The 13,646-nt window shown below is 37.0% G+C and overlaps 1 protein-coding gene across 1 annotated transcript; it reads right to left on the reverse strand.

The window, feature by feature from the left end:
- Window positions 1-11,335: 11,335 nt before the first annotated feature.
- LOC107872963 (protein DETOXIFICATION 56) lies at window positions 11,336-13,312 on the reverse strand. Its single transcript, XM_016719647.2, has one exon. It carries the CDS (start codon window positions 13,117-13,119, stop codon window positions 11,725-11,727), a length of 1,395 nt encoding a protein of 464 aa, XP_016575133.2. The 5' UTR covers window positions 13,120-13,312; the 3' UTR covers window positions 11,336-11,724.
- Between the last annotated feature and the right edge of the window lie 334 nt (window positions 13,313-13,646).

Consider the following 13,646-nt stretch of genomic DNA (forward strand, 5'->3'; position numbering starts at 1 on the left):
CAAAACTGAACTAATACTGAATATAAAACAATGTCTGTAGTGGGGTATGACAATACCCAAAACTAAGATAAACTGTTTGAAATATGCTGTAATCTGAAAGCCTCTAAATTTTCTGAAATCTGTAGAGTTGATGGGATATGTCCCTAACTAACTCTGAACTACTGAAATAATAAAGTAATAAAATAATTAAGCTATTCTCTAATGATGAGGACTCACTGCTGGTCTGGCTACTGAACGTTTGATCTACTAAGGATGCTCGGGAGCTCATGCTTCTAAACCAATAATATAACGAACCATAGCGCAAATGCATCAGTATGTTAAATATAATGGTATGCAAGTGAGGTAGGCTAAATACAAGGGTTTATATGCATGAACAATAATAACTGACTGTATAAAATGAACATGAGAATACATGCATGAATATGTAATTGTAATTGAAATTGTGATAACACTGGCACATAAATTCTGATAACGTGGATTTACTGATATCTGAGTACTGATACTGGGTTACTGAATGAATGAGTCTACTGAATACTAAGGAACTAAGGTCATATTACTAATAAAGGAATAACTATTTCTGATAGTTCTGATTATGAAGAATTGGTCTGATTGACTATATCTGACCGTCCTGAAACTGAATACTGATAACATGGATTTCGTATAATAAATATACTATTAACTGAGTTCGTGATAACATGATTACAAAGTCTTAATACTGATAACATGAGTGATTGTATCTGACAGTTGTGATACTGATGAAACTAGCTGGGTTACACACTGTACTGATTTAACTATATCTTACAGTCCTGGATTTCTGTAGAACTGAACTGAGTTGTATTACTAAAATTGGATCTGAAACTAAGATTGTGGGAGGTAATTATCTAACCGACATACCCCGAAACTAAACTGGTGGGGTCCAACCTGTAACCCCAGCTGAAAGGGTATCAGTACTGTGCCACGAGAAAAGACAAACTGTGAGTATACCCTTTCTGATAGGGAGCTCTTACATCAATCCCTCCTAGTATAAAAGTCAAATTAGATGTATAAATCCCTAAACGCATAGGGTGCATCTTAACCTACGGTGGCTATGTAGTTCTGGAACACAAGGATTGCTTCTAAGGATCACACCCTCCACTGAATAACAGGTGAATCCCCATCCTTGGGTTCACTCGGTGCTGAATCCTACTCCCAACTAAATAAACACTAAACTGATTAACTAAACTGAACTAATACTAATGGTATTTTTTAGCGGAGCTAAACTGAGTTCACTGAGTTTCGTTGACTGACGAAATGCTACTGAGATCTGAGGATTGATGGAGAGTACTAAAGTTACTGCGATTTTTGGGATACTGAGGTTACCGAGATTACTGAGTACTAATGTTACTAATACCACTGAGGTCACTGAGATTACTGAGTAGCACTAGACTAATACTGAATTTATTGAGTTTTCCTAAGTCATGAGACTGACTGAATTCTAAGGATCATAGCTTGACTGAGAATATCGTGAAAACATGACACTGGCTCTAGGTAAACATCTAAATTTTTAGGTACAAGTATCCCCAGGACTCGATAGCATGAAACTGACAGGACATGACACTTCTTGAACATATGACCAATATCAACAATTCAAAATATATTAATTTGGGGATTTCATGAAGCACATGGTTATCATAGTCTTGTACATGAATGGAATTGCATATAAACATGTCATAATTTCATCAACCAAATCTCATGGACGTTCCCTCAACCATTCATAATGCACGCAATATCATGGAAGTCATTCTTAGTCATAGGGTAAAGCATACACTTATCACTTGGGTCACAATTAAGCTATAATGCATAATTTCTATTCTCTTAGGCATTTTATCAAACACCTAGGAAGCATGACTTAGGGTATAGGCATGACAATTTAATTAATACAACAAAACTCCATATTTTTAACTCAATTTCACATGTTTCAGACCACATACTAGAATAGGTTCATGAACAACACATAAAGATTTCAACTTGGGAATCATACAACTATAATCACATGAACATAATCAACCCACAACAAGATATTAACAATACAAGATTTAAAACTTGAGTTTTGGGCTTCATAGATGAAAGGAATCCATGAATTAACACTGTGCATACCTTAGTTCTTGATTCTACGAAGATTGACAGAGAGATTCTTGAATTTGAGTCTTGGATTCAAATCCCCAATTGAAAATCCTAGCTTGTTATTGAAAGAAAATTGAGAGAAACAATATATTTTAGGTTTTAATTATGGTTGAATCAAGTGTTATTGCGTATATATAGGGGTGAGAAATTAACCCTTTTAACCATTGGACGCATATTTTAATTCTATGAAAATTTCCCAACCTAGACCCCTGGCGCGATGCGGCGCTATCACGTCGTATCTTTTGAATTTGACAACTCTGAATTTGAGCCTTGGTGCAATGCACTATAATCGCGGAGGCTCACTGGATTTTGATGATTTCCATTTTGGCTGGCTTCGCAACGCGTTGATGGCTCAGGTGGCACATTGTCTTACTAAAATAGCTCTAACTCTTCGCCCAGGTGTTGAATTCAGGCGAATTTGGTATCGATGGAAAGCTTATTCAATTTCACACATGATAAAAAGTGAAAATCTTGAAAATAACACATTTATAAAATTGGATTCATCTTTGAAACAAGTCTTTAACATTTCTGGGATGATTTTAAGCTAGGTAGAAGTATGGGGTATTACAATATCTTCCCCTTGGGAATATTCGTACTCGAATGAGACTGATTTAGATGGGAGAAATGATAAGATAAAGTTCATAATGAACATGACAGCTGAAACATGACTACCTGACTGACATTACTGAGATTCATACTGAGCATGCATATCAGATGCATAATTTTATGACTGATTTGATATAGGAATACATGACTGAAAGTACTGATAAGTTGATCATGCATATCTGATCTGTGAATACATGACTGAACCGACTCATGAACATGTGACTGAACATATAAGGGTAATGATGCCAAGTTTAAACTAAAACTGAGCATGGAACCGAATACCACATTTGTAACTGAAACCTAAACATGAAACTGGATATGCTTAAGAAAAGCTATTACCTTGGGCTAAGTCTAAGCTTAATTACTAAATATGCATGTGTGAAAACATAAGAACGTAACTGGGTTTGGAACGTGATACATGAGTTGAATATTGTGATCTGAACTAAGTACCTTAAATATGTGGCATACGACCAAGATTAGAGCTAGAGGGTCAACCTATGGGTAGCCACTACTCCAAATAGGATTTGTTACAAGAAGAGAGTGGCATGTTTATGTCATGAAAGTTTTGGAGAATTATAGTGTATCTCCCCATTGGGACACTAGGTCCTTAGAAGAATACTGACTTGACTGCGATACTAAAGAAAATTGGGATGATACACAAGACACCAACGAACTGAATCGTGACTGAATATCTGGGATATAAAACTAAGGCATGATACATGAACCAAGTTTAACACACAACTACCTAGTTGGTCCATCTTAGAATAATCACATTCATGAGATTTTGAATTGTGCGATTAGGTGGAAAGATGGGGAAACCATACCATCTAAACTTGTCCGTTTTGACTGCTAAACTGAAGTACTGGCTTTGTGTACTAACTCATGCTGTAAACTTATACTTGACTGGAGCATTTCTATGACACTCTTTCTATAGAGTTCTAATGATTGTAGAGAGAAAGCAAATCTTGGCCTGGTCTGAGTAGGACATCTGAATGGGAGATCGCTACATAGCTGGGGTTCTTATATTAGGAGGTAAGGCCTATGAAACATCATCTAAGATTAAGTGACCAAACCTTATGCACTACAACTAAGACTGCTGAAAAGGTTCACATGGTGTTGAGAACGAATGCATAAATATACTAATTTATCTGATTAACTGAATGACTTATAGATAAATGCTGGCATATAAGACTAAACTGTACATAGTCTAAATGACTAGCCTAAGGCCGTAGAGTATTATGCATAGGAGGTAAGGACTGAGTGAGTGACATGAGGTGACTGGGCATGGATTTATGAAAACTATATTACTTGAAATTGTGAGACCAAGCATATGAAATGATTTAGAAATATTCTGTAATTGAGGTACTGAAATACTAACGACTGAGTAACAGATAGCTATATGCTATGGTTGGATAATCCTGAAAGCAAACTGAGTTTTTGATCTGGCTTAACGAGGACTAGGACTGAGATTGTAGTTAAGACGGTAATTGAGACTGTAACCATAACCAAGACTATAATTGGGACTCAATGCTGGTTTTCTATAACTGAGGTTTAGAATGGTACGGGAGCATTGAATTCTGATGGCTAAATAATTGATAGTTGAAAGCCATGGTTCTGTAGGACTATCTGAGTCCTTTATTGGATACTGACTACTGAATGACGTTGTAATTGAGTCTTACAGAATGGAACACTAACACTACGGAGTCATTGAGGTATCTAAACTGAGAGTATATGTGACATAATTTGAGTTTGATTGAACCCTAAGAGTGAAGTCATGAATTGTGTGGGCTAAGCATACTATAAAGAATGACATAAATGCATGAGTCATGAGCTGCATGACCTGAGTCTGATGTTTCTATACTTATAGAACTTTATTCGTAACACAGAGTAAGCCAAAACTCCTCATACTAGGAACTTAAATCACATATGATTTTTATGAAAAACATGAGAATATAAGTTGGGTGCATGAAATTGTGACATGAAGCATGCATAAGTATCGGGAGGGTTGAAGTACAAAACTTCACATTGTGATAGGAATAGGTTGGGAATCACCTTTCCTTATTGATTTCCTACACATATTGGTATTACTACTAGAACCTAAAGGTCTGGATTTCTAAGATATCATAATCGGATAATTACTGCATACCTGTCAAGCTGTGTTAGACCGACTCACTAGGTTAGAGACTGGAAAAGGACTTGTTAATATTTGGTCTGACCTTAAAGTTGACTGCTATGCAAGGAGTTACAAAAAAAAAGCTCCTAAATTTGAAGAAGCGAGAACATGTAAATGAAGGATCTGTAACATACTAGTGGCTGCATCAGAAGGACTTTCATAATCCTATCAGGACTGAAGTGCATAGAGTCTATTTGGGCATTGCCCACTGATAGCACTGGAATTGGCACCCTGCTAATTTGGGTGACCGAACTGAGCTGAAGAACGATCGTGTTGACTTTGAGGATCGGGTTTAGGATAGTCTCAAACTTTATGACCAGACTCGCCACATCTGAAACAAACATTACTACCGGCTCTACACACACCCTTATGATGCTTACCACACTCTTCGCAAAGTAGATGAGTAAAAACCCTGCTCTCACTACCCTGGGCCTTGGAGCCTGGTGCCTCATCTCTATGGTTATTTCTAAACTTTGGTGTTGGTGCACTAGCTGAAGATAGAACTGGGGTTGGAAACTTCTATCTATGCTGAGAACGGTTAACACCCTGCGACCCTGGAAGAGAAAAACTATAACTAGCAGTTCTGGCCCTCTTATTTTCCCTCTCCTTCTTTTTAAGTTTCTACTTCTCAATCTGCAGAGCATGGACCATAAGCCTAGATATGTCCATATCCTTAATCAACATCGCAGTTCTGCACATCTTAACTACTATACCTGATACCCAGACATAAACTTACTCATTTTGGATCTACTGTCTGCTACTACATGGGGAGTGTACCTGGCTAACTGAGTAAACTTGAGGGAATACTCATTTACACTCATGCTACCTTGTCTGAGGTTGATGAACTATAATAATTTGGATTCTTTCTGTTCTAGGGGAAAGAATCTATCTAAGAAGGCTGTAGCAAACTCTACCCACTCTATGGGCTCTAAATCTATACCCATGTATACCTCCCACTAATTGAACCACGTATGGGCTACATCTTGTAGCTAATAAGCAGCTAACTCTGTACTCTTACTGGAAGTCACTCCCATTATATCTGTGACTTTTTGAACCTGGTCGAGGAATTTTTGTGTATCGTCTTCGGACTTAATACCTAAGAATAAGAGAGGATTCATTTAAGTAAAGTCATGAATCCTGGCGCAGCTGAATTGGCCACTGGGTTGGCCAGAACAGCAGCTGGCTATTTATTTTAAGCTGGGACTGAATTGGCTAGATTAGTGTATGCAGTCCTGAATTCTGCATAAGAGACATGCTCATCCAGAGGATTTGCCAGAACGGGCTGAGGTGCTGATTGATTTCCCATTCTCCTTTTGTTAGTCCCTTTAGGAGGCATGTTCTGTAAATGAAAGGAAGAATGGATTAGACTGAGAGAAAATTTTGAGCTTATGCTCACTGGCATGACATGAATACTGAAAGAAGGAAAAGTGTTCCTAAAACATCTCATAGCCTCCTATACATAAGTGTGGTGCACAACACACCCATGAACAAGACTCTACTACATGTGGCTTTCTAGACTTCCTAGGATACTATTGAACCTTAGGCTCTGATACAAAGTTTGTAACGCCCCAAATATGGTATCCAGAATACTACATGGTGCTCATGACCTCGAAGGACCACAAGCTAACCCATGACTGATATCTATAATTGAGCACTGAATAATATACTGGAAATATGCGGAATGTAAGTTGTAAGGCCATAAGGTTCAAAACTGAACTAATACTAAATATTAAACAATGTCTGTAGTAGGGTATGACAATACCCAAATCTGAGATAAACTATCTGAAATATGCTACAGTCTGAAAGCCTCTAAACTATCTAAAAATTGTGGAGTTGATAGGGCATGTCCCCAACTAACTCTGAACTATTGAAATAATAAAGTAATAAAATAATCATGCTATCCTCGAATGATGAGGACTCATTGCTAGTCTGGCTGCTGAATGTCTGATCTACTAAGGATACTCAGGAGCTTGTGCTTCTAAACCTATGGTATAAAACACCATAGTACAAATGCGTCAGTATGTTGAATGTACTGATATGCAAGTGAGGTAGGCTAAATGCAAGGGTTCATATACATGAACAATAATAACTGACTGTATAACATAAACATGAAAATATATGCATGAATACATAACTGTGACTGAGATTGTGATAGCGCTAACTCATGAATTATGATAACATGGATTTACTGTTACTGAGTACTGATACTGGGATACTGAACGACTAAGTCTAATAAATACTAAGGAACTAATGGCATATTACTAATAAAGGAATTACTATTTCTGACAATTCTGATTATGAAGAACTGGCCTGATTGACTGTATCGACAGTCCTAAAACTAATACTGATAACATGGGTTTTGTATAATTAATATACTATTAACTGAGTTCGCGATAACATGATTAATGAGTCTGAATACTAATAACATTAGTGACTGTATCTGACATTCCTGATACTGATGGAACTAGTTGGGTTTTGTACTATACTGATTTAACTATATCTGATAGTCCTGGATTTCTGTAGAACTGAACTGAGTTCTATTACTAAAACTAGATCTGAAACTGAGAATGTGGGAGGTAACCATCTAATCAACATACCCCAAAACTGAACTAGTGGATCCAACCTGTAACCCCAGTTGGAAAGGTGTCAGTACCGTGCTACAGGTAAAGACAAGCTATGAGTATATCCTCTCTGACAGGGAGCTCTTCCGTCAACCCGACCTATTAGGAAACTCAAATGAGATGTATAAATCCCTAAATGTGTAGGGTGCATCTCAACCTACGCTGGTTACGTAGTTCTAAAACACAAGGATTATATCTAAGGATCAGACCCTCTACTGAATAATAGGTGAGTCCCTATCCTTGGGTTCACTCAGTGCTGAAGCCTACTCCTAACTGAATAGACACTAAACTGAACTAATACTAATGGTATTGTTTAGTGGAGCTATACTGAATTCACTGAGTTCGATTGACTGACAGAATGTTACTGAGATCTGAGGACAGACGAAGAGTACTGAAGTTACTGAGATTTCTGGGAATACTTAGGTTACAGAGATTACTGAGTACTAATATTATTGAGACCACTAAGGTCACTGAGATTACTGAGTAGGACTAGACTGATATTGAATTTACTGAGTTTTCTTGAGTCATGAGATTGACTGAATTCTAAGGATCGTGGCTTGACTGAGAGTATCGGGAAAACATGACACTAGCTCTAGGAACATAGCTAAATTGTCGGGTACAAGTACCCCCCAAGACTCGATAGCATAAAACTAATAGGATATGACACTTCTTGAACATATGACCAATATCAACAATGCATAATACATTAATTTGGGGATTTCATGAAGTACATGGTTATAATAGTCTTGTACATGAATGGAATTTCATATAAACATGTCATACTTTCATCAACCTAATCTCATGGAAATTCCCTCAACCATTCATAATGTACACAATATCATGGAAGTCATTCTTAGTCATAGGGTAAAGCATACACTTATCACTTGGGTCATAATTAAGCTATAATGCATAATTTCTATTCTCTTAGGCATTTTATCAAACACCAAGGATGCATGACTTAGGGCATAGGCATGACCATCAAATTAATACAACAAAACTCCATATTTCAACTCAATTTCATATGTTTTAGACCACATACTAGCATAGGTTCATGAACAACACATAAAGATTCCAACTTGGGAATCATACAACCATAATCACATGAACATAATCAACCCACAACAAAATATTCACAATACAGGATTTAAAACTTAATTCTTGGGCTTCATGGATGAAAGAAATCCATGAATGAACAATGTGCATACCTTAGTTCTTGATTCTACGAAGATTGATGGAGAGATTCTTGAATTTGAGTCTTGGATTCGAATCCCTAATTGAAAACCCTATCTTGTTCTATAGAGCAACTTGAGAGAAACAATATATTTTGGGTGAATTATGTATGAATCACGTGTTATTGGGTATATATAGGGGTGAGAAATTGACCCTTTTAACCCTTGGATGCGTATTTTAATTCTTTAAAAACTTCTCGACCTGGACCGCTAGCGCGACGCGGCGCTATTGCGCGGTGTCACTGGAATTTGACAACTCTGAATTTGAGTCTTGGTGTGACGCACCATATTCGCGGAGGCTCACTGAATTTTGACGATTGCCATTTTGGCTGGCTCCGCGACGCGTTGATGTCTCAGGTGGCACACTGTCTTACTAAAATGGCTTTAACTCTTCACCCAGGTGCCAGATTTGGGACAATTTGGTATAGATGGAAAGCTTATTCAATTTCCAACATGATAAAAAGTGAAAATATTGAAAATACCATATGTATAAAAGTGTATTCATCTTTGAAACAAGTCTTTAACATTTCTAGGATGATTTTAAGCTTGGTAAAAGTATGGGGTATTACATTACAACTAGTCACCAAATAAGTTCACAACATCACACATAATAATACAACACAAAACCTACAAAACAAAACGCACCTTAGTTCAAACAATCTCATTATTCTCTCACTCACGTTGTGGCCTCTCACTTGATGTCACAAATGTTTGTAACTCGGCTTGTCACTCATGGTGAGTTGAAAAGTAAGTCTACTCTTTAGTTGGAATGGATTCTTTGTTGGACGACTCAATTAAGTAATGTTTGAACTTGATCCAAAAAGTACTACAATTATAAAAATGACAAAAAGCACAAAAGAAATGTAGACACGAACAATGGATTCAAAGGACTAATTGACAATCTAGTAGGAGTTTACTAGTTTGTTAATTAGTTCTAAGATCAACAAATGAATCAAAGAATCAACAATTAGAAACTAGAAAAATTCAAATTTGAGCTTAATATTGATGGTGAACAGTAATTAGGGTGATATGACAGTATGTAATTGGTCTCAATCCTACACACTTTAGTCACAAATTTAAAATAGAAAATAATTGGTTTTGGATGAAAAGTATAAGTCTTGAGTCCTTTGCAATTTTAATCTAAAAAAGATGATCTTTACTTGTACTAGTTCCACCAAACAAGGTTCCTTGATTTAAGGATAATAGTTGAAAAAATGGATGTCAAGTCTAGGAAGTGATGGTTCAAGTCTTCTCACCAACAAACTTTACCACTTTTATCTCACCCCTTTTGAATCTATTTGCACCTTTTTTGTTGGTTAAGTTATAAGACTAGGTGAAAAACAAGATTAACACAACAACAATCTTCAAGAACATAACAACAACTTCTCAAGAACACAACAACAACAACAACAAGACTAATCATCCACCAATCTTCAACGACAAGGCCACACACGACCAACTTCAAGTCACCACAACATTAGTCAATATTATAAGCTCAACTTTAGATATAGACACCTTTTGTATTAGTGAGAAAGAAACCAACACAAGAAACACACTAGACAAACAAAAACCTACAAGATCTAGTTTCAACTCTCGACCAAGAACAAGAACAACTTCAACTTATTTTTTTTACTAAGAGGGCCCAAGATTGACCTGTGGGAACAAGATCAATCCATGCTATGATACCAAATGATACAAGAAAGATCAAGAAAACTCAAAATGCACACTCAAAATAATCCACAAGTTTAAGAGTACCGAGGACCTTTTGAGTGACCCCTCTCAGATTCAAGACTACAATAAGAATATAATGTAATGAGGTGTTTAACACCTATTTTCGAGCTAACCACCAAACTATATTAGCAACACAAGACAAGAACAACAATATTACAACAGCAAGACAGTCACAGGATTACATTAATCAAGACAAGAACCAAAAACTACAACAACATACAAGATAGATAGTTAGACCTTGGTTGGAATAATCTTAAAAACCTAAGAATATGGTACTCTTGGACCCTTAACACTATTCACAATGGTTAACCTAACTCTACATTGACACAAGAGGGCCTTTACCTCCTCTAAACACTAACGTTTTAAGTCAATAGTGCAAACATAAGTGAATCTTCACTTATCTAGCCTTAGTTATGATTGGAGATCCTAAGAAGAGAACTAAAATGTTACAAAGTTATAAGTCTCAACAATAATCAACTAAGTCTCAAAAACCCTAAGTTGGTCTATTTATATTACAACACAAAATAAGACTAAAATGGCAAAAGTGCCTCTTTAATGAAAAGGATCCAAAGGGCCGCCCATGGAGTGCATACATAGGGGGATTTTGGGCTTTATTTACGCTTAAGCTCGGGCCTTCTCTCAGTTGTCTTTGACATGCTCAAAATATATCCATCTATAAGGTTGTACTCGTATCAAATACTGGGGACGCTACTGCTTTGCTTAGCCTTTATATTGTTTTTTTCAGTCATTAAAGTGGTCGCTCATATTTCTTAGATTAAATGGACGTCCAACTTATAATTAAGCTACTCCCATTAAAAGAAGCAGAAGAAGAAAAGCTACTCTCATCAGAATATACATTCAGTTTTGTGATCATAAGTTTACAGATAAGTGAAGTCTGGTCTCAAATAAATCTTTTCCTAATACGAGACCAATAAGAAGGGGCACTTCCGATTTTGTTGGTGCTTGATACATCTCCAAGACATATACACCGGCTCGATCGTAATGGTTGAAGGAACTGTATCTTAATATTTATATTTCTTCTTTCAGAAGTCTTTTCATGTATTATATGTCTACCTCCTATACTGACCATGATAGATAGATTGAACGTACTCTTGACACTCTAGATCCGCCTCGGAATTCATGAGACATTTTCTTTAACCCTCTGCTAAGTTTTCCCATCATCATCTCCACCACCTTCTTCTTAGTTACGGGCAAGTATATGTGCTTTGTTAGCTTCTCCAACCCAATCAATCCTAATAATTAACACCAACAAGAAGGCCAAACAAATAACTACTCCAACCATAAATCCTATCAACAATCCTGGAAGGCCAAGTTGAACCTTGAAAGCCAAAATCACCCCCAATGGAAAGGCCAATAGGTAAAATCCACTGATATTGGCATACATCCCTAACCAAGGCCGAGCCGTTCCACGAACAATTCCTCCACAAACTGCTAAAGGAAAGTTAACAACTTCAATTAAGGCCATTAGTAGCATGATCTTCTTCACTCCTCTTATTATCACTTTGTCATGGCTAAACAAAGGCCCCCAAATTCCTCTTGTTGCTACCATAACAGAGCCACCGAAAAGGCCTGCAATGATACTCAAGCCTAACGACACACACGTTGTCCTATAAGCAGCGTGAGGACTATCTTCCCCAAGTTCATTGGATACGCGAATGGATGCACATGTTGCGAGAGAGAGCATAATAGAGTAAATCAAATAATCAAAGTTTAACACAATGGCTATAACCCCAACTGCTTGTTTAGCATTCGGAAGACGCCCTGTGAGCAAAACCAAGATCTCGTAGCACCACCACTCGAGGCAAGTAGTAACGCAACATGGTCCACAGAGTTTGAGAAACCTGATCCAATCAAGAATCCCCTGTTCCCACCAGCCTCCTTCGTTCCACTTTCCTCTCGTTCTATTCTCTCCTATCACAACATAAATAGCCAAAAGAGTCGTGAACAACAAGTCTGTTACCCAATATGCCATGGATACTCCTTCGAGCCCCTTAGTCATCGAAAGTAACACGTTTATCGGTATATGTAGAGTAACCCCCAAAGCAGAGGCTATCATAATTGGGATTGTCACATTTTGTGTGCTCAAGTAAGCCTTCAATGGACACAAGAAAGATGTGATCACCAAATCAGGAAGGAGATAAATAAGATACTTCTTAGCAACCATAGCAATGTCTTCTTGCTGGCCAAATTTAATGAGAATCTTGTCAACTTTAAGCCACAAGAAAGAAATAGGAATTGAGACAAATAGTAACAAAAAAACAGACATGACAAGGGTCTTGTGAAGTAACTTATGATTCTTGGCTCCAAAGGCTTGTCCACAAATAGGCTCCATAGCACCACTCAGCCCATTCAAGACTGAGAATCCAGTCACATTCGCGAACGTAAAACCAAGCGTGGCTCCTGCTAAAGAAAGTTCTCCAAGCCTGCCCAGGAACACTGTTGTGATGGCTGTCTTTGCAAACCAGGTGAAGTTCATAACCATCAGAGGGAGCACTATTTCACTTTGCAGTTTCATTTCTAAAAACGCATTTTGTATGAGGTTTTCTGGCCATTTTTTGGTCATTGCTTCAGTCATACTAGTGGTGGTATTTGCAATATTAGTGTAATTCTTTATGTTAAAAGAAAAGAGGGGTTACACGAGAATGATAAGTTGTTAAAGAGCATGAGTTTTGTGAAGCAGTTGGTGTACTAAAAAAGATTGGATTTTTTGCAATGGCCATTTGAGGAAAGAAAGCCAATAAGAGAGAGAAATCATGGTGGGGTATTTATAGTGCGCGATAAGAATGCAAAGGCAAATCAAAAAGCAGAAAGGGGTTTTGCTAAAAAGAACAAAATAACACATGCCTGACAAATCTTTATGAAAGACCAACTGTTTTCTCGTGTTGGTGTTGGTGTTGGTGAGTGGAAAATGATCTCTAAAAAATATATAAACTAAAGATTATAACAATAATAATAACAATAATACTAGCAAATCAGAGTGTTTTGATTATTCTGCGTAATAAAGAATAAAGATGGCAATAATGTTTAAATGTTAGTTGTAGTAAGTAATATGAAGTTAAACATCAAAATAGTTGTAAGAAAAATAATTTCTGCAAAGAAGTC

Source organism: Capsicum annuum, chromosome 6, assembly GCF_002878395.1.
Source record: "Capsicum annuum cultivar UCD-10X-F1 chromosome 6, UCD10Xv1.1, whole genome shotgun sequence".
Classification (NCBI taxonomy): Eukaryota; Viridiplantae; Streptophyta; class Magnoliopsida; order Solanales; family Solanaceae; genus Capsicum; species Capsicum annuum.

Excerpts from the sequence above, each read along its gene's own strand:
- LOC107872963 (XM_016719647.2), bottom strand. The coding sequence starts at position 13,119 with ATGACTGAAGCAATGACCAAAAAATGGCCAGAAAACCTCATACAAAAT.